Source organism: Rosa rugosa, chromosome 5 (assembly GCF_958449725.1).
Source record: "Rosa rugosa chromosome 5, drRosRugo1.1, whole genome shotgun sequence".
Classification (NCBI taxonomy): Eukaryota; Viridiplantae; Streptophyta; class Magnoliopsida; order Rosales; family Rosaceae; genus Rosa; species Rosa rugosa.
The window spans coordinates 45,462,211-45,485,162 of NC_084824.1; the positions used below are offsets into that span (position 1 = coordinate 45,462,211).

The following is a 22,952-nucleotide window of genomic DNA, read 5'->3' on the forward strand; positions in this document are numbered from 1 at the left end:
AACTTCTGAAAAATGCAAAACCGAACCGAAAGTCTAAATCAGTTCGGTTTTCGGTTTCGGCCTAAAACCGAACCGATCGGAACCGAACCCACCCCTAGTTTGTAAGAAGGGTAAGATAGATAGGGTTTTAAAATATTTAAAAACAAGTAGAAGTCTAAATGCCAATATAGGAGCTATGGCATTCTTTCAAAGCCCAATTGCTTATTATGTAATCTTGTTAAATTATTAATACATTGACATGTTCTCTGTAAAAAAATTTAGTAAATGCTCATTTGGTGTCAAATATTCTAAATAACCAACAGCTCATCTGAGAGTTTTTTTTTGCTTATTGCAGGGATTTGGGCCTTTAGGCCTTTGTTTCGTTTTGTTTCGTTTGGGCTTATGACTACGTACGCCTGAGCAATGAATGGGTTCGGAGCTTGGGGCTCCGAAAGCGCTCAGTCTTATCAGTCAATAATCATGACGCCTCTTCTCTAAACCATAAACCCCTCTCTGTTTCTCCCTCGGCGTCTCCTCGATTCATCCTCCCAAAACCTTCCGAAGAACCCAAAGCAATACCAAGAACCAAAGAGAATATGGGAATCTTCGAACCCTTCATAGCGATCGGCTACACAACCACCTCCGTCCCCTTCTCCGTTCAGCGCCTCGGCACGGAAGCCTTCGTCACTGTCAGCGTCGGCAGAGCCTTCCAAATTTACAATGTAATTTTCACAGGGTTTTTACTCCTTACTGTAAATTTTCAATTTTGGATGATGACTATTACTCTTATACTCTCCATAGTTGCAGTGCGCAATGAAAGCTCTCCCGTCCTCGTTGGTGAGTTCCTTTCTCTTGTTTTGGTTTTCGAATTTCTAAATTTCTACGCTTTATGACAAAGAAGAATACTTTTTTGTATTGTTAGATAAAAACTTCACTGCATTTTGCTGTGTTTTCAGGGTGTTTGGATCAAGTTGTGTGGTTATGCGAACTCTGTTTGCTTTCATTTCTGAAGGTTCGCAATTTTCGTTACATTACTTTTTTCTTTTGTACACAATTAGGTTGTCAAACTCTGTAGGTAGGACCATAGGAGATAAGTTGGTGATTGTAAATCAGTCGTTATAAGTTGTTTATTGAGCTTTTCGTTCTTCATCAAGCAAAGAAGCCTTTCTATGAGTACCATGACAACTTGAGCCTATCTACTCCATGAACCAACAATGATTGGGAACGATATACTGTTTCTCCTGCCTTAGCATATCTATATCTGCTGATAGTAGTTCTACAAGCATAGGCATGTTAATTGAACTTAGGATTACAAAAGTAATTATGAAATTATAAGTTTTTGTTTATTCCTTTTGAAGATTGTTTTTTTCCTCTGTCCAACATGACCCTATTTTTTTTGCAGAATTAATTACTTCTTCAACATTAATCTTTTTTTTTACTTTAGATCATAGTTATTCGGCTCTCTCGTCGTTATTATTTCTTGCTAGAGGTTTTTTCTGATTTGTTATTATTTCTCATGTTATTTCAACCGGTATGTAATAATATTGATGGCATTTTTACTTCTCAAAAAATAAAAAAGTATTGGATAACTAATTGAAATGCCAATGTTTAATTGATTAAGATTTGACTCTTTATTCATCTTTAGATGTGGATTTTTGACACAAGTGATGGAGATGCTCGTCTTTTACAGTTTAGAAGTGGTCATAGTGATCCTCCACAATACATGAGGTATAATTCTATCCTACTAAATACATACACCCAAATGCAAAACTGAGGCCTACAATAGCTGGCGGAGATAAGTGACGATGGAAATACATAAGCTGTCACTCTCAGCTTGAGTCCTAAGCAACTCTTGGCTTGTTGAATCCACAGAGAGTTGGTTGAGTTTCTGTTCCTCAACTAGCTGATCCAAGGACGCTTCAAAACCAGAATACCTCTTTTCGCCAAGGGTGATCTCAGCCCGGATTGAAGATGCTCGCACCTCAAGCTTCTTGATTTGCTCTTCCAGAGCCAGAAGCACCATCTTCTGCTTCTGAACTTTCTGGATGCTTTCTTCAGCTAAGGAACCTTCACAGAGGAGTATGTGACTCCTTACATCAAGCTCGGAGCCCTGAGCTTTAAGAGCAGCCAATTCTTGGCATAATGATTCCTCCTTGTCCAGAACCAGTGGTAACTTCGATAGCTCTTGAACAGCGAGATCAGCAATCCATTTGGTAGTAGACAGTTGGAGAGTGGGCAGCATTGCCAAGAGCTGTTGTCTGGTGTGGGGGTCTTTCAAGTCTGCAGTAGCAATAAGAGCTTTGAGCTTGGCCTTCTCCTCCTCGGGCAAGCTGGAACTGCTACAGGCCTTTTTGGCAGACAGAGCTTGAAGTTTCTCTCTCAAGGATCGTTTCATCCCAGATGACTTCGGAGAACTTGGAGGAGGCAGTGCAGGAATGGTAGGTGTTGGAGTTCCTGTAGCAGCAGCTGAAGGCTCCAAGGGATCACTTTGTTCCTCAACAGGCTGCTCTCGTGCATTGGGAGTTTGATGAACATCAGGCTTTGCTTCTTCAGCTAGAGGCTCTAGGTTCTGGCCTGAGAATGCTTGTTCCCCAACTTCTTCAGTATGAGGTACTTCGGCGACAGGAGCAGACTCGATGACTGGGAACACAGGAGTTGTGGCTTCACCTACTGGTATGATGGCCAGATTTTCTTCCACTGGTGCTATGACCCCCTGATCAGTCGCAGTGGTCTCAAGGGGCTGAACATGTTCCTGAGAGGTCAGGCAATGATTAGGCATCAAAATCATGTTACAATCAATTTCAAAGTAGCAGCAAGCAGTGTTATTAGACATAATAGAGGAAAGTGTTTATTGTGTGCCACAGGATATACATATACTACTTCCAGGTGTGAAATGTGGTCAAGATATCAAATAGACATATATCTGAAAAGAACATTTGAATCTGAGAAGTTGAAAACTGAACAACATGGGAATTTTTTATTGTTTATTTTTGTTTATTATTATTATTATTTTTTTATGAAAACAATACGGCAACTTCAAAATTTATAGTTCTAGTTATCTGACACGAGTGTATTATGTATACAAGTAAAAAAAACTAAAAAATGGATTATAGTCCATTGTGATAATATTTATTATTGTCTATGTATAATGGAGACCTAAGAGATTGAAAATAGAAAAGATGTTTGGTGAATGAAAAGTTACCGATCCATCAACGTTTGCGTCTTCGTTTTTGTTTGTTATCTGTGTAGTTTCATCAATTTGTTCACTACCAGCACCAGTATCTATGTCGACCTTTTCCTTTGTTACCTGTACCGTTACATCATTCATAAAAACATTTGAAATGCATTAGAAAAGAACCAAGTCAGACCAGAAACAAAAATGAAATTAAGTTGCTAAATTTATTTGACAACGTGCACGTATATAGGTAGAACTAATATGGAAAATGTGGCATGTTGATCGTCTCTATATGGTGGACATACGTTCAAGGTATTGGAAACCTGAATAAAAGATGTTTGGTCTATAATTGTCATGAATAAAAACTTACCGTTTTGCCATCATCAGCATCAACGTCTGTGTCAACATTTTCGTCTGTTATCTGCAGTGATGAAACACGTTCATCATTTTGAAAAATCTTCCATTTGAGGCGTTTGCTCATGACTAAAGTTTCCACAGATGGGAATTTGATAATGCAATTTCCAGAGCAAAAGCCTTGCAATCTTGGTAGTTTAGAAAGTTTCAGATTTTTCAACCGGCTGAATGCAATCTCATTTCCTGAATCATGATCATCTTTTGTTTTTCCCACTATTTCTACCAATCTTGCACAGTCCTCAACTCTCAGGTGTGTGAGTTGCATGAAACTTTTAGCTGTGGAGTAATTTATCAAGTATTCCAATCCCCGACAATTAAGTACTTGCAAATTTGTCAGATTCTTGAAGGATATCGCTGGTGATCTTAGATTCTTTAAGCTATCACAGCTCTTCATTCCCAGAACTTTCAGGTTTGGAAAATTTTGGCCTGGTGATTGGGTGTGATCTTCCCCTAGATGCATCAGCTTCGACATGCCATAAAGCCACAACTTACTTAAATGCGGGAGGGTCCCAACTACATTTATATCCCCACCACTGCCTTTGTCATGGGTAGCTATTTCATTGGAAGGAGCAAAACTCGTTACACTGGGTTTTTCGAGATCAAGGAATTTCTCAAGCACAGCTAACTTGGAGTGTTGATTACCGACTTGAAGAAATTCTAGTTTGCTAAAGAACTTCACTGGGAATGGACCATCCCAAATCTCCATGTCCCGCATGTTGACTAGTTTCAAGTTGGGGAATGAATCCTGAAGTGTTTTGAATGTGTTAGTGAATGTTAAACAGCAGAGTACTGTCTGAACACAGATGTCAAAATGATAAATAAGCATGATCTCATTAAATATAATACTAGTCTTGACTATACATTCTTTTTTGTGTTATGAGACAAAAAATTCTATTAGGCCATGTTTGTTTCCCGGAAAGTGGGTGTTGGGAAAGGAAATACTTTCCTTTCCTGCGTTTGGGGACAGCCAAGGAAGGGAAACACTTGCTTTGGAAAAAGTGGAGGAATTTGGTTCCCCCCCCCCCCCCCCTCCGGAAACACTTTCCCAAAGGAAAGGAAAGTGATTCCTTTCCTTTCCAGTCAACCAAACATGGCCTTAAATCTCTCATACACGTCAAAGTAAAAAATGAAATAAAGTGTGTCAGTGAGTTGTTTTTAATTACTTATTGTTTCATGATTGTTGTTCATGATACAATTGATTTTCAAAATCTTAAAATTGAAAGTTCATGTTTTGTCAAAACTTTCAGTTTTAGTTGACAATATATGTTCTCTTAAATACTAAAAATTATAGAAGAAAAATACGACAAACCTCAGACGGGTGTTGGGGGCATACCATCATACAATACAACTACCTACTTTCATTTCAAGAAAAACTTGGAAAATGATTTTAGCTGCTTCAGTTATCAACTAACTATTGGTGTCTACTCTAGCATCATCAACTGTCTAGTACGTGATCTACCCAAAAAACGAAGGGAAAAAAGGTCTAGTGTTGTTTCTATTTCCTTTGATGGAGGACGATCAATTTTTTTTTTTTTTGATCAAATCAACAATTCATATATAGCAACTAGTCTATTGTGAGTTGAACTCACGACCTCTCACTTACAAGGAGGAAGACCAACATTTGGCAAAGAGATATAAAATGTACTTCTTAACAAAGTCACTGCCAACGAAAACGCTATATATATATATATAGAGCTCTTCTAGTGAGGGATCCTTTTTTTGGGATAGGGCATTAGACCAACTTTTCGATCATATTTTGACATCTCAACCGTTCAGTTTTTAGGTCCTAATGTGTAGATCACCTCTGCAAATTTTCAGCCAAAATGATTATCGTTAAGGCATTCAAAACTGCGATTTACAATTATATGTATGAACGGTTCAGGTTGGACAGATTCGGTTCGTTCATTGATTTAATCTAGTTTGATACCTTAACGATCACTGATTTGACTGAAAATTTGCAGAGGTGATCTACACATGAGGACCTAAAAACTGAACGGTTGAGATGCTAAAATATGATCGAAAAGTTGGTCTAATGCCCTATCCATAAAAAATACCAAAAATGGGATCCCTTAGTGGAAGGGTCTCTCTCTCTCTCTCTCTCTCTCTCTCTCTCTCTATATATATATATATATCCAGAAATTCATATGAAATTAAACCCAACGAGTGCTATTGAAGTAAAACCATTTCATTGGAAGAGACAAAAGAGTAAAAAGTGATTAAAAATTAAAAATCTTTTAACAGCTTAAAAAAGAGAGAGAAACAAATGGGTGCATGTAATGTAGTGCCAAATAAAGATGAGTTTACCTTCTTAATTAGAAAGAGAGCTTGGTTAGTTGGAGTAGGATTCATTGACTCACAGTTTCTCTCAAAGCTTGAACTTTCTTGGGCCAAAAATCCTACTTTACAACAACTAAGTACCCTCAAAGCTTCAAGTGACGGCCACCTGGAAGCATGCATTCCGGGATAAAAACACCTTAGATGGGGCAAATCCTCAAATTTGAGAGAGTTTACTTTTGAGAACACAAACTCATGTTTTGTTTGTAGTCCATCTTCATTTGCAAGGATTTCCTCCACTCCGCATTTGACCACGTTCAGATGCATTAACTGCAGTAGACATCTGACCATTGAGGATGGTAAAACATTTTTCAAACTCTGACACGAGCGGATGTCTACTGTCTCTAGATTTTTGAAACTCTCTAGAGAAAGTTGGTTGTGCCATATTGTCACTAACTTGGTCAACCCATTGATGAACAATCTCTTCAAGTTTGGAAATACTACCTGTATAAATACCATTCATCTTATTAATAGATTTGTTTAGATAAATTTTCATTTACTATGAGCAAGATACGTGTTTTCACTCAAGTGAACATATTAGATATAAATGATGAAATAAACATAAACAAGACAAACGATTCGATCACCTTTTCGTCAAACAAAGCATTCCCAAGGTTTTCTCTTCGGTTCCTTTCTTCAACATCATTGTAGTTCTCTAGTTGCAAAATCTCCAAGGATGGAAATGAAATATAACTTTTTGAGCAGAATCTGGTGAGGATTGGAAGATCTTTTAGCTCCAGATGTTGTAGCTTTGAAAACATTTCCTTCATATGCTTTTCATCAGATTCGTTTGTTGCTACTATCTCTTCCATGGTTTGACATCCAGATATCTGAAGATGTGTGAGTTGTACAAGACTTCTAGCCATGGAAGATGATAATAAGAATCTCGAACCATCTAGGTCACTCACCACCAATCTTTTTAAGTTGGGAAAAACGCCCTATAGCACAAATTCAATTATGATTATGAACAAAATAAGTTATAATTCCAAATGTACACCAATAACTTCACTGCCTATAATTGTGGGTCGATAATGTATTAATATTCACTTTAATTCATATACCCATAAAATGCAGCAACACCATTATAGTCTATAAAAAATGTTGGGATAGATGTGCTCAAGAGAGTGCGTATTGTACCACCTTAAGTTGCACAAATTTGTATTCGTGAAAAGTTCTCAATATATGTCTTTTTGATTAATCAAACAGAAACTTTTGAAACTCAAAGAATGAAAATGGAGTGAGGAAGAAAAAAAATTGTGTCTTTCTCCAGGATTGAAATATTTGTAGTGTAACAAGTAACAACTAACAATGATTTACAAAAAGAAAGAAATTGACTAAATAAATCTTCATAAGAAGATGTCTATACTAATGAAAGATAAAATCAATTGGACCAAGAAAAAAAAGAGAACAGATAAACCCGTCAAAGCTGAAACTAAAGAGCGTACATACCTTCCCATTAATGATATGTCTAAACTCAGCATTGCGGACATGGAGATGTTTCAGTTGCTGAAATCCTTCACCATCTAATTGATAGGCAGTATTATTATCAGCCTCCATCCCATTTAAGTGTAACTCGTCAGTTCTCTTTAACAACATATTTAAACCAGATTGGTACAAATCATTGCTAGTAGTGAGCTTGATTTTCAGTGTGTTTAGGGTTTGCATCCGCATCATCCCAGTTCCATGCAGCACCAATATATATCTGGTACCTTTCCAATGCATTGGAGAACAAATCTGTTGGAAGAATGTTAGCATCCAAGATATGTATATGCAAGACGCTTAGCTTAGATAAGTGCTTGAGCTCTGAAAGGCTTGCATTATTTTTCTCAATACTGATGGCTCCTTCATCCTCCCATCGGTTAAAGCTATTTCCCATCCTCAGTTCTTCTAGTCTTGTCAAACTTGATATAACACTAGGTGAAATTAGTTCCAGTTGAGAGCAACCAGTCAAATCCAATGATCGTAGACAAGTCAATTGACCTATTTCTTTGGGCAACTCTTTAAACTTGGAACGTAAAAAGCTAAGCACTTCCAAGTTTTGTAGTTGGCCAATTAGGGATATATCTCCCAAGATGCATCGATCTAAACACAATGTCTTCAGACTATTTAGGAACTGAAGAGATGGAGGTAATGACGAGATACTCAAACTAGATAAATCCAACACTTGGAGTTTTGTCGTTTCTTTAAAAAAATTGCATGGGATTTCTAAAGAGTAATCCTCAACATTAGGTGTAAGAACAAACATCTTTAGTTCTGTGCATTGCAAAACTTCAGGAAGCTTGGGGATACTGGACATTTTGAGGGAGAGCATAGTGCACTTTTCACAGAAATCCTTATTATCTGGCCATTCTTTAAACTCATCTCCATCACTTACTTGCAACACATGTTGTTCCTTCGATGAGATACGTTTAGCAACATCATACACAAGATCATGCATCTTGGCAAACCCACTATGTTCATGATCAAGCAGTAGACAAGAATCCTTAAGTTTCTCAAGCAGTGAGTTGAATGCATCCCACGCTTCTCCCATTGTATTGAGGTTTTTAAACAAACCCAAACCAATGCCATATTTGAACAGGTCAAGGATATGGATAGTTTGCGGAGAATGAGGATAAAATCCACAAAGCAAGAACAATGGCTTAAGCTCATAATCATTTAATTGACTATAACTCCACTCCAAAGCCAAGTATGTCTTTTCTGTGAGTTCTTCTTTGTCAAACATTTTCAAACGTCTCAATGCATCTTTCCATGCATGTAATGTTCTTCTATTTTTCAAGGCACTTGCAACAGTGACAACTAAAACTGGCAAACCTCCACATCTTTTGGCTACTTTGGTTGCTACAGTTTTTATGGCAGGTTCTTTAATAACATCACCTGCTTTCTTCTCAAACAAATTCCAAGTTTCTTCTTCCCCTAAAAGATCAAGCGAAAACTCTTTTTGTGTATGCATCTCACGGGATAATACTTCTCGCATTCTTGATGTCAGCAATACTTTGCAAGTCGCCACACCAGAAAGTCCCACAGCCTCCAAATCAATTTTTTCCCACACATCATCTAATATTACAAGAGTCTTTTGGTCTTTTATTCGGCTAAATAGACGACGTGCACTTCCAGCAGTAGTCTCATTTTCAAGAATGTCAAGATCTAACTTCTCAGCAATTTCTTTTTGAATTCTTTGGATGCTTGGATTTTGTTTTACATCCAATATCATAACCACATCATCAAATAATTCCTTGTCTGCAGTAGCTTGCCGAGAAACTTCTTTGACGAGTGTAGTCTTTCCCACACCACCAAACCCGTATACTCCTATCTTGTCAATATCATGACTATTTCTCAGTACATCCATTATTTGGTTCACAACTGAAGTCCTTGAACCGAAGGCTTCATAATCTTTAGTAGGTACATCTTGTGGGGTGATAGCATGTGCCAAAGTACCAAAATCCTTTTTCCCATAAAGTTCAGTAATGTCGGGAACCAATTTTGTTGATTTCCGACTTAGCTGATGACGAAGCACTAAATCAGGACAAAATCCACAAAGACACTTCATCTTTTCTTTACTTTCTTCATTCAAGATCTCGTTTGCCGCTCTTGTGATCTTTTGGACATCTGTCAGCCATTTGTTGACATGGGCTTCAACTTCTCTTATGTTTCTCTTTTCCTCACCAATCTTGCGCTCTACACTATGACTCACAGCAACCAACTCATCCAGTTGATCCTTTAGTTTTTCGACGTTCCGATTATAGTAGATTAGATAACCTATTTGGCGTCCAACTGGCGCAACCGTTAAGTCCAAAAGTTTTCCAACAATTCCGGTACCAATATCAATAAGAAACGCCATGATTGTTACTGAATAGAAAGAAAAATCAAATAAAATTAAGAGAAAATTAGATATAAACCCAAAAAATCAACCTTCTATTAGAAAAAACCCATGCATACTTTTCTTTTAATTTACACCCAAGTCACATTAATAGACCTTCCATATAGAGTGTATGCCTATAATCAATATTTTTTCTTATTTTCATATATGTCTAATTTGCCCTTTTACATTCTCTCAAGTAATACATGTCTAATGTACCTACTAAATATGTATGTGTCGATAGGGCTTAAATAAAAGAAATGTTCAAGCTTAATAGAGATCAATACGCAATGATGTATACCACAATTGTAGGTATAATACTTTTGTTTATACAATCATAGGTATAATATAATAGAAAACCTAACAAAGAGGTATGATACAAAAAAATAAAAATAAATTCTAATACAGAGATGTTATACAAAAACTATCAACATTTAGGTTGTAATCGAATATATAGAAATAAAAAGTAAACCTCCTATATGTTAGATACATACATGAAATCAAATTATCTAGAAAAAAAAAGTATTCTAATGATCAGGTACCTTTTTTAGATAAAACTTTTAGATTGTAATTGGAAATAACATATATACATTACAAATAGAACAACTGTATAATATGTTATTAACCTATGTCTGCTTTCCATTCAAGTGTTTATATGAAACAGATAACATACCTTTTATATACAAAAAACCAAACCACAAAATAGAGAAATCATATATAAACCTCGAATTAAGTATTGATTACGAGAGCTTCAATCAAGGGTCTAGTTCATCAAGTGCATGTATTTATTTAATTTAGAGCTTGTGGCATATTCAGTAATTTCTGACAAAAATATGTTTTATTTTCTATGTTAATTAATTAGAATTTATTTATGTAATCAACCTAATCAACAGATTTTGGTGTATATTAGGAAAAAATCATGGGTGGACTTAATCTAGTAGGTGTAATGAAATTTGGGTGTAAAATGAAATGCCCCTAAAATTAATAAGAAAGGTAAAAGTCCTTAGACCACACTTAAAACAAAACAAAAAAAAATTCAAAAACCCACAACTTTTCTATTTATGAAAATAAGTGACTTTTATTTATTTATTTTTTTTATTGATAAGGATGGCTACTTTTAATCCCCATTTACACAACACACATACCTAAACCGTGCTTCCTTTGAATGTCATATTCTTCCTCTCTTATCGACCTTCTAGTTACTTTCTAAGGGGGTCTAGTACGTTCACTTCGTAAATAAATTTAAAATTTGAGATTGACTTCACAAAGATTTAAAATGATTTGAGATCTTTTATGATGATAAGTCTCTTGCTTATATACTCTATTTGAATTATTCTTGTAAAGAATCCTATGGTCATATCGGTATTGCCCAAACTTTTATAACACATTTACGAATAAATTGATTTGTAAAACCAAATATATTCTTTAATTCAAATGACATTCAATTAAAAAGAACCTAGCCACCTAGGTATGACTCAAATTAGAGAAAATGTCTATTTACTTAAATTTCAACTAATTTAACTCCGTTTACCCCAACATTTGATCACATAGCCCACTTACCCAACTATGTGCTGTTTGAGATTGCTTCGCTTTAAAAAATAAAAAAAATATGCTTTTGTTCAAAAATTTTGATTTTATTGTGTTTGATAAATAAATAAAAAGCAGCTTTAATTGAAAAGCATAGATCACTGGCAGTAGATTTTAGAAGCAACTCAAATGTTACTTTTAGAAGCTGTTGTGGATCAAAACATGCTATAAAGTTGTTTCATGTACTGACAGCAATTTTAAAAGTATTGTTTACCAAACACGAAACTGTTTTAATTCACAACTAATATAATTATTCTTACAACACAACAAAAACAATTTTTTTTTTTTTTAAGTCACAGCAATCCCAAACTAGTCCTAAGTTTTTTTTTATTGTGTTTTTTTGGGACAATTTTTCCCTCTCTCCCTTTGTCATATAGAGAGAATAGAAGAGATGAAAGTCATCAAAAACTTTGCCGGTCACCGGTATCCAGTCACAGGTTGTTTGAGTCCCGTTACCAGTCATTGGACTTTGCTAGAACCTCGCCGGAGGTTTTATTAGGAGGCAATAAAATTTTACTGTGGGAATAAACTTATTATTGCACACCAATAAATGATTTATTAGGTAGAAATAAAACATGAGTCATGCTTGGTTTCTGGTCGCTGGACTTTGCAAGAATCTCACCGGACTTGGCCAAAATCCCGCTGGGGGTCACCGGAGGTCCACGTGAAGGTCGTCGGAGATCTCTTAAAAGTTTTAAGAGATTTATTGACCGCCAATAAAATAAAATAGGTTAAATACTGTTTACTCCCTAAACTTTTACTCAAAAAATATTTCAGTCCCTGTCCTTCTAATTTCACATGTTTACTCCTCATACTCTCAATTTTGAACCAATAGGTCCATTCTGTTACTCTCCATCTAAAATCTTCATTAAGCTGATGACGTGGCAATCTCTCCCATGCTGAAATGTCTGTTATACCCTCACTTCATTTTTTTTTCCCTAATTTTTTCTTCTTTTTTTAATTTTTTTAATTTTCTCTTTTTTATTTATTGCTTCCCATCTCTCTAAAACCCCCAACCTCTTCTCTCTCCCAACAACCACCTCCCACGCACATTTCCTGATCTCAACTCACACTCTCACATCATTTGGTCCTTCTATTTCTGGACACACAATCAGCTAAATTTTTCATACACAAAATCAGAAAATCAAAACCTAGAAAATTATCATGTTCTTGAACCGAATCCAAATAAAAAAGAAAAAGAAAAACTGAAACAGTTCTTCTCCCAAACCCAGATCGATTAGACAAAAAGAAAAGAAAACCAAAACGATTCCATCAACAACCCATGAGCTCCATCCAAACGTTGCTCAAAATCTTCTTCAAAAACCCCAGTACCATCAAATCCCAATCCCAGGCCAAGCAGCTCCTTGCCCAAATCTTCTTAAATTCATTTACCAAAACCTCCACAGTAGTCTTCTTCTGCCTCGACATCGACCTGCTTCAGAAGAAAACCCGGCAAGCGGAAGACCGAGAATTCGGAGGCCCATGAAATGGTTCATATGCTCATCAGAAGCTTCAGCGACATAGAGCCCCTGGTGATTCAATTCTTCTTCTTTTTTAGCTTCGAAATTGATTCGGGTGGGTCTTTGTAGGAGAGGTCAGCGGTCTCGGCGTCAGAAAGGATGAGGCAGAGTGGTCGAAGGTGGGGATGGAGGCGGTGGAGGTGGAGCTATTTCCTCTCGGTGGTCAACAAGTGTTTTCTAGCGATTAATCGGCCGGTGGGCTTGGGGCTATTTTTCGATGGTGGCTGAGCAAAGACGACGCGAGGATTCGACCCTGAGATCCGGTTCCTCCATTTCCCACATCGATTGAGACCCATATCGATCTTCTTGATCAAAGAGCTCTGAAATAAAATGAATCGGAGAAGCTCCGAAGGTCTAACCTGCAACGACGACCTTCCTCGGGACTTTGGTGCTTTGGGGTTAGGTGGGTTTTGGTAGAGGTGTGAGTGAGTAGTGTGGGCTGGTTTGGCTTTGGTTAGGGGCGATAAGCAGAAGAAAAAGAGAGAGCTGGAAGAAGAAGAGAAAATAGAAAAAACAAATAAAGAATAAGTGAGGGTAAAATAGACATTTTGACGCTAAATGATTGCCACGTCAGCAATTTGACGGAGTTTTTGGACGGAGAGTAACGGAATGGACCTATTAGTCCAAAATTGAGAGTAAACGTGTGAAATTAGAAGGACAGGGACTGAAGTGTTTTTTGGATTAAAGTTCAGGGAGTAAACAGTATTTAACTCAAATAAAATCTATTATTGCCCCACAATAAAAGTTTTATGAAGTTTTATATTTATTGAGTGTCAATAATCAGTTAAAAATGAAGATCTTTGAGATTTTGAAAGTACTAAGAGGTTTATTGACCTCCCAATAAAAGTTTATTGCCCCCTAATAAAAGTTATAATTGTCCCGCAATAAAAAGTTTATTGCCCCCATAATAAAAGTTTCTTGCACCCAAATAAAAGTTTTGACGTCAGGCGACCAGTGACAGGAATCTGAAGTCCAACACCCTAAACCCAATAAATTTTTATTGGAGAGTGTCATGCTTGTAATTTTATAATTTTGTTCAAAATAGTTTTTTTACTTTTAAATGGAATAAATAGCACACCAATCTCTTTACCAGAGTAAGTGAGTTCATGTTTGCCCGAATTTGGGGTCAAGACACCTTTTTATTAATAAAGTAATTAATAAGCTTGTGAGATAGAAATAAGGCGGGCTCTAGCCCACACTTTATTGACTTATGTGCAGGTGCTCGGCCTAGCCTATTTTTAACCAAAATGATCAATCCTAAACATTCCGAGAGTTAGGGATGATAAGGCCCAGGCCTGGTAATTCTTGGGTAGTCGTATATTTCATTTCATTTTATTTTATTTTGAGAATGTTATTCAATGAGGACAATAAATTGTCTAAGTTATTCAATATAATATTATTTCATTTCATTTTATTTTATTTTGAGAATGTTCAATATATATAGTTAAAATGAGAAAGCTATTTGAGTTTGTTGCCATAATCATTAAAGGAAAATTTGAAAAAAAAAATGATTTAGCTAATGAAAGTACAAAATAAGCATTCTTTGATTACAAATGTGGTCATATAAGAATTATCCAAACCAGAATAAAAATATAGCAAATAAAATAAGAATATACCTTATCTTTATGTAGAGAATGAAGTACTTTGCAAAAACAGAGAATGAAGTACTTAGATATCCACTCTTCAAACTTCCAAGGACAGAGTATACTCTTCAAACTCCTGCTTAGAACATAGTATAGGGACAATTTGCCTGTAAGTTAATGAGAATCAGCTCAGAGAAGTAAAAGCAAGTTCATGCCATTAATGATCTTTTTATTTTAGCTAATGTGGTTAGACAACTATTTTAGGAGCCAACTTTAATATACATGTCCAGCAGGTTACTTTAATTTAGCTAGTTTTAAATTTATATTGGGAAATTTTATTTACACATTGCTATATGTTAGATACACATGTGCATAATTTTTTTGATACTTTTACCCTCAAAGATCATGTGTTGCCCCTATTCACTGTGCACATCCTCCTCTTGTTGTGTTTTTTGGCTCGTTAATACAATCTGGAAAAGGTAGGATTCATAAGTCAAATCCAAGTCTAGAAAGGAAAGAGGTTTGTGCGCAGCTTTTCTATAAGTTCTAGGAAAGTTAGTCTTTCGAGTTCTATTTTGATTTGTAATATAGGCTTAGAAAGGCTTAGTCTATTAGGATTAGAAATCCTAATCCCATGTTGTATCAACAGCTTCTATGTCCTATATATAGGAGCTACAGTGGGTTTCTGAAATCAAGACAGAGAGTGCAGAAAACTTAGAGTCAAGGTGATAGAGAGATAAGAACTAGTCTGAGGGGTTTGAGGGATCTGCAATAAGTACTTGTAAGCACCTAAATGCTTCATAATGCTAGTGAATCTCTCAAGAGAGATCACGAAGTGGACGTAGGCTAAAGTTTTGGCTGAACCACTATAAAACTGTTGTGTTTTGTTTCTGTTTTCAGTTCATCTATTTTTTTTTATTTTGCTTTAGTAAAACACAAAGATCCTAAGGGGGCTTACATAATAAGTGGTATCAGAGCTTAGGCTCAAGGTGTTTTGCGATGGTGAAAAGCAAAGTCACTGTCAAAGCAGGAAATGTGAAACCGTCAATTAAGCCCTTTAATGGCAATGACAACTTTACGCTTTGGCAGAGGAAGATGAAGAACGTTTTGGTTTAGCAAGAGGTTGATGAGGCAATTGGAGATAAGCTTCCAACAATGACTGAAGTAGATTATACGAAGAAGAATAAGAATGCAAAGAGCTCCATTGAGTTGCATCTTGCTGATAATGTCCTGCTTCATATTGGTGAGAATATGACTGCAAAGGAAGCATGGGAGAAGCTTGAAAGCGTCTACAGGGGTAAAACTATTAGCAGCAAGCTACTCTTGAAAGAACATCTCTTTGGCCTCAAGATGGAAGAAGGGGATGATCTTAATGATCACATATGCAATTTTCAGAATTGCATATCAAATTTGGAGAAGGTTGAAGCAAAAATGGATGACGAAGACATAACTGTCATGTTACTACATTCACTTCCACCTTCATTCAAGCACTTCAAAACAACCATGATATTCAAAGATACTATCACACTTTCTAGGGTGTGCGAGAACCTGGAATCATATGTCAAAAGGGATAAAGAAGAAGAAAGTTCTCAAGCACGGGGACTTCATGTTAGAGGCATGGAGAGAGGATGGTCTAGAAATAGAGGTGGTGGATTTGAAGAAAGAGGCAAGTCAAAATCCAAGGGAAAAGGCAAAGAAAAGAAGAATGGTTGCTTCGAATGTGGTTCACTCGACCATTGGAAAAAGGAATTGCAAACAATGGAAGGAGAAAACGGTGCAGATGTTAGGAGAAAGCTCCAAGTCAACCAATGTCTTACTGGAAATTATAGTGACGATGAAGAACTTCTCGCAGTAATAACCAACTCCGACACGCTTAAATATTGAACATTGGATACAGCCTGCACATATCATATGTGTGCACACAGAGATTGGTACGACACATATGAAGAGAGGAGCACTGGGGAAGTGTTGATGGGAGATGATTCACCTTGTAGAATTATGGGAATCGAAATAGTAAAGATCAAAATGCATGATGGAATTGTCCGAACGCTGGGAAACGTCAGACATCTCTCAAAATCGAGCAGAAATCTGATTTCATTGAGCACTTTGGATAGGGCTGGATTTTGGTCTAAATTTGAAAAATGACAGCTCAAGGTAGGAAAGGGAGAAATGGTCTACATGAGGAGTGTGATACAACCAGATAACATGTATAAACTTACGGGTTCTACGGTGGTAGGTGGAGCTGCAGTTTGTACGGAGGAATACAAGACTGAGCTTTGGCATAGACGGCTAAGGCACATGAGTCAGAGAGGGTTGCAAGAATTACAAAAGAGGGATGAGCTGGAAGGTGTAATGAGCTGCAATCTTGAATTTTGCAAGTATTGCACACTCGGAAAGCAGACCAAGATGACTTTTGTTGGATCATAATTCATATACATATTTGTGCCCTAAAACATGAAAATTACATGTTCTAAAGTCCAATTTAATGTTGACTAATCCAATTTCATTATTTTCCTAATCTTTTACTTTACTTAATCTTTGTGTTTATTTAGGGTTTCAGCTCATTTGGAGTTCATTTGGTTAGGCGGCCGCTCCTTCTTCCTTGTCTAACTCACTTTCTCCTAGCCGGAGTAGGAAAATGTCTAGCTCACTTTCTCTTCTCCTTTATTTCCTAACATGATAAGAAAAATAAATAAATAAATAAATATATATATATATATATATATATATGATAAGAAAAATAAATAAATAAATATATATATATATATATATATTTATTTATTTATTTATTTTTCTTATCATGTTAGGAAATAAAGGAGAAGAGAAAGTGAGCTAGACATTTTCCTACTCCGGCTAGGAGAAAGTGAGTTAGACAAGGAAGAAGGAGCGGCCGCCTAACCAAATGAACTCCAAATGAGCTGAAACTCTCCAGATCCATTCTAGACATCCTAAGAAACATTTTTTATGAAGAGTTCAAGAGCCAAATAGAAGTGGAAGGCCTTCAAACAATCAGTCTAATTTTCTGCATAAGCAAAACTGGAAAACTGGACCTGTAAGGAGTCCAGTAGCGTTTCTGGCCCAACTACTACTCCAAAAGCTCTGAAATTTTAATAAGATGATCTACACTCATAGAGGAACATTTGATATGAAGAAATCGGAGGCCCATGATGAAGTCTTGGTGGAGAAATAATTGAAGGAATAAAGGGGCAGAAAGTGACCTAAAAAACAGCTCAACATATTCCCACCCACATGAAGAAAGCTAGATGCTTTTCTCTTTTTCCTTGGATATTTTTCTACTCCATTATCTTTAATATATCATCATCACTTCCATATTTCTGCACCTTCATGCTTTGCTTTCATTTCATCATTACTCCATCTTTTCCATATTTTACAAACCACTTCCATACTCCACTTTCATTATTTTTATTTCACTCATCATTTCACTCTTCTTTTTCTTCCCTATATAAATACATTCTCTTCTCACTCTCAACATCAACCATTCCACCCCATTATATCTTCTTTCTCTGTTCATCTCCTTCATAAAAACTCCATATCCACCTCCCAAAATCCAAACCCACAATACCCAATCTACTCCATCTCCTCCATCATCATCACCACAACTACCATCTTTCACCACCATAACTCCATCACTACCACTCAAAATTGGCCAAAGGAGCATCATATCTTCATCACCATTCCATTTATCATCACCATAAAGAAGCTTATCATCTATCCATTCCACCATCAAGGAGGATTCAAGGAGCATTGAATGAGGAAAACAAAGAAGGAGTTAGCCATTGATTTGTCAAGCTTCAACTAGTTCATTATTTCCTTAACTCTTTAATTTACCTTGATTTACTTTATAGATTTGATGCCAATTTGTATGACTATGAGTGAGTAGTTACTTTGTTGGGGCTAGGGTTGAAAACTCTAGCCAAACTTGTATGAATTGTTGTTTTAATTTACATTTGATATTATTTGTGATTTTCATCTTCATATGCTAATTCAAGAAGTGAACGCATTTATTCAAACTTAAACTAATTTGAATGTGTTGTGTTTGTCATCTCATGAAAAAATGTTTAGGGAGTAGTTAACCTTGAGCATTGATAGCATGATAGCATCCTCTATGTGCATGTGAAGATTGTGAGTTAAAATCACCTAGATCTAGGATTGGTTTGCTTGCATGATTATCTAAACTCCAAGCTTTATGCATCTAGGAACAATGAATTGAAACTTATCCGGTAATAGAGATTGTTCTTAGGTAGTTAATTCTAGATTTATCCGGTTGGAATTAATAATATTAAAGGAGTTTAAGCCTTTATAGTCTTATCCGGATGCAAAGACTATCAAGATGGCCGGTTATTTGACTATTTATTGATTATGATCAGTTGCGCACAAATTTCTTTTAAATAAACAGGAAACTATAGTATTTATTGTTTATTAGCAACTAATATTCATGCCAGTTGAGTTTGGATCTACTTGTAAAGCTTGCCAAGTTGCCATGTTATATATAAGATGCGTACCACGACCTACTAGCTACACAACTCAACAACCAGCTCTTGTAAGTTGTAAAACTCCTCCGACCTTTATCTACAATGCTATATATAGTGAAAGCCAGTGCACTGCATTTTGTATCTGAGAACTTATTGTTTTAGATCATGTGGATTTGTAGCATTCATGGAGATACAGGAAAGTATGAGGTAGCACTTAGTTTGTGAATGACACCAAATATTGTAAGACAAAACTAGTCAGTTCTTCGGAATTAAAGAAGTGAGTGTTCAACTTCTGAATCCCATGCTTTGACAATTATGGCTGTTTTAGTTGACAGTAATTTCTCACTTAGTTTTTTTCACATGCATGATAAGTTGGTAATATAAAGCAGTCATGTACAGGGAATGAGGGAATCCCAATATGAAGTTATGAACTAATACTTATAGTTGATCGAAGTCTTCTTCTATGGATTATGATCAGTTGCTTCTGTACGTAAATAAAAAATTTCAAGTCTCCATGGTTACCAACTAGTATTTGTTATTTATTAGCAACTAATACTCATCGTAGTTGAGTTTGATGTACTTGTAGAGCTCGCCGTGCTATAAAATACGTAGCTTAATTGACTAACTCGCTAAATGACCCAACAACCAGCTCTTAGGGCAACTCCAACCTTTAGGGTTCAAAATCAGTTTTGGGATTTTTATAGAACTCATCATCTCCAACCCATAATTTTTGGTGGATCTAGTCCTATAATTATGAGACTTGGAGCCATTTCCAGTCTCAAATATGTGACAAAACCAAGACCAGGACTTGGAACAGTGTCCCGGGACCACTCCAAATTCCAGCCCAGCCCAGAAGCTCGACTGACGCGCCGGAAGGAGAGCTGGGCAGCACGCGCGTCAGGGTGAAACGAGGAAGCGAAGAAACGCGCCAACTCGCGCTGGAGAGAGGTAATACGCCTGCTGTGGTCTGCTCCACTGGGCCCCACAAGCTTCGGCCTGTCGGAAACCGACCGTTGGGACACACAACGGTCTGATAATGTACGGCTCAGATCACTCCATTTTGAAAATGGACGGTCTGATGTTTTCCTTTTTTTTTTTTTTTTTTTTTTACTGAAATCATATATCTCAAATCTGATGGCTCAGATTTGATGTTAAAAAGAGATCAATGGCTCTGGTTAATTCAAGGCTTATTAATTCCATTTTGTTCCAAAAAAAATTAAAAAAATATCAGAAATTTGAGGGAAAATAATATACCCGTTAGAACAGTAAATTATATGAAATTCTATAAATACCAACCCATTTTTTTCTATTTCCTCACACCGTATATGCCGACACTAATAAAAAAAATTAAACATTTTTTTATTCATTAAATAATAAGAATAATTATTAAATATTATGATAAATTGTTAAATGATTTTTTCTTACCTTATTTAATTAAATTAACATATTTTTAATATAATATTCATTCAAATTATACTCATATTATATTTTAGTCAGGAATAGTTAAAATAGCACCTCCAAATAGAACTCATGGTTGGAGATGAGAATTGATGGATACATGAATAGTGCACTAAGGGGGTGCTAAAATGAAAATAGCACCCCCAGATAGAGCTCATGGTTGGAGTTGCCCTTATGAGTTGTGCAACTCCCACGACCTTTAGCTAAATGACGCCATTGCAATCACTTCCTATTATTTTTTGACTGTTTTGCTGGCGTCAGCCACGTTTTCAGTTGGCCCACGCTGGAAACTGGGCATGCTGGGTCACCACCTGAGTCAGGAAACTGACCTGGGTCAGGAAGAGACCGGTCTCTTTTTTGCCCGTGGAGACCAGGCGAGAACAGCATAACTCTGCCGGAGTGAATTTCTGTTCAAATATTTCTCTATGATTATCAGATTATGTGTAACACTTTTTGAAACTATAGGATTTCTATGGGGGTGGGTTTGTATGCTATCAGCGTATAAAGGCTTCTGCTAAAATATGACTTGCTATAATGTGTTTGAATTTTACTCACAGCCGTCAAATGTAGATTTAAGGACAAGATGATGTCACATCAAGAAGCATCAAGAAGTCACTTCAAGTTCATCCCTTGCAGTTTTTTTTTTCTAGCAAATTATAATTCTAGCAGGAAGCCAAATCCATAAAATGGTGGGATTTGGTTATGAAGATCAGATAGTTGGCAAAACAGCTCCCAGCAGCTTTTAAGTTTTAAATAATGGTATTTTTTTTTTCTTTAATCCCTCTTGCAGTGCCATGACACAAAAGCAGATGAAATTACGAACTTATGCCATATTTCTCCTAACAGACTGTCTGGTATCCTTGTCTCTCCATTTTTATGTCCCCAGCATTTTTTTGGAATTTGCCGGGAGTAAGCTGTCCTTGCAGTCTTGTTTGCTGTATTAAAGAATAGATATATAAATATATAAATAAATAAAATAACAAATATAATTAAAGATCGGAATTAAAGGACAAAGGACGTACCTTATCTCTTTGGTTTATATATGACTTATCATCAATTTTCTCTTTAAATTCCTTCACTTCGAATATGAGAGTGCAATTACAATCCTTCTTAAAATAAGGGATTAAAAACTTAAACTACTCTGATTATAAACAAGATGTAGGTAATCTGTCTTCTCCTTTGACCTACAAAGTAAAAGGTAAAATTCCAACTAAAGCAACCAAGAAATACCTGATGTCGACCGCAATCAGTAGGATAAATGAAAACAATCAGCTTAACACTTTCAGCACATGAGGCGAGGGAGTTGTTTTTCTGGGGATTTGGCTTAGATCAAAAAACAAAGACTTTCATGAAGATACAGGAAAGTATGAGACGGTACTCAGCTTGTGAATAATACCAGGTACTCAGCTTGTGAATAATACCAAGTTATGCCAAAGCTGAGTTACTACGGATTAATCGGCGGAATGTTTCTCTCGAATGAGCCATCTATAAAGAAAGATTTACCGGATATTTTTTAAAACATATAGGCGCAGGTTAGGAAGAGTGGAGCCGTACGTGGACAGCTGTAAGTCATGAGTCTTCAACTCGTGAATCACGCTCACGTTCTCTGCCAACTTGAATTATTGCTTTCATACAGTTACAATATGAAATTGAGAAAATTTACAGACAGTCCCGTCAATATTGAAGGCGAATTAATCATTTTTTATTAAGACTTCCAAATTTACTCACTTAACCTCACTTTATTATGAATTATTAAATGACATATATAACCTACTATAAAATGACTATTAATGACAATAATTATACTAAAAAAATAGGGAAAATGCTCATTTACCCAATTTTAGCTTAAAATTTGCCCACTTGCTCCACCAACTGTTTTTTAACCCCATTTACCCAAAACACTCTAAGAGATTATTTCCCCTTTACCCAATTAATTCTTTTTTATTTTTTTTTTAGACTTTTTTGCCCTCTCCTTCTTTTTCACTTAGAGGGAGAAGTCATCCTCCACCTTGCCGGCCTCTGGTGACCAGTGGCAGGGCGCCGACGACCGACGACCGGTGACCGGTAACCGGAATCCGGCGAACGGTGACCAAAATCCGGCGACCGGTGACCGAAATCCGACGACCAGCGACCAGTCCCTAATAATATCCAGTAACCATATTATTGCCCCCCAGTAATCATATTATTGCCCCCCAATAATCATATTATTGCCTCCCAAAAATCATATTATTGCCTTCCAGTGAATTGTATGAACTCCCAAAACCAAAATGAATACACTACAGGCACAATTGATCAATTTATAATCATATTATTGGCTCCCAATAATCGTATTATTGCCTCCCAATAATCATATTATTGCCTCCCAATAATCATATTATTGCCTCCCAATACAAAGTCCAATGTCTCTATTGCCTCCCAATAGACCACCAAAAATGCACCTTTTTGTAGGATTCACATATAATTTGACTTTAATACACAGAAAACAACATGTAACTTATCAAAACACCACACTATAGTGATCCCTGTCCCTCGTATCAAAGTCTACTGGGGGCC

The 22,952-nt window shown here is 36.4% G+C and overlaps 1 protein-coding gene and 1 pseudogene across 10 annotated transcripts; one reads left to right on the forward strand and one right to left on the reverse strand.

Annotated features, from left to right (window-relative positions):
* Positions 1–469: 469 nt before the first annotated feature.
* LOC133712445 (uncharacterized) lies at positions 470–1,977 on the forward strand. Of its 10 annotated transcripts, XR_009847409.1 has the most exons (5): positions 562–701; positions 781–816; positions 936–991; positions 1,625–1,707; positions 1,852–1,960. XR_009847409.1 is itself a non-coding variant. In XM_062138554.1 (4 exons), the coding sequence occupies exons 1-4, from the start codon at positions 576–578 to the stop codon at positions 1,880–1,882; spliced, it is 276 nt and encodes a 91-aa protein (XP_061994538.1). In that variant the 5' UTR covers positions 568–575; the 3' UTR covers positions 1,883–1,960. The 10 variants fall into 10 exon arrangements, 5 of the variants coding, with proteins under 5 accessions (XP_061994538.1, XP_061994537.1, XP_061994535.1 ...); XR_009847408.1 differs by having other exon boundaries at positions 781–991; XR_009847406.1 differs by having other exon boundaries at positions 936–1,707.
* Positions 1,757–21,875, reverse strand: LOC133712444 (disease resistance protein At4g27190-like; annotated as a pseudogene).
* Positions 21,876–22,952: the final 1,077 nt, after the last annotated feature.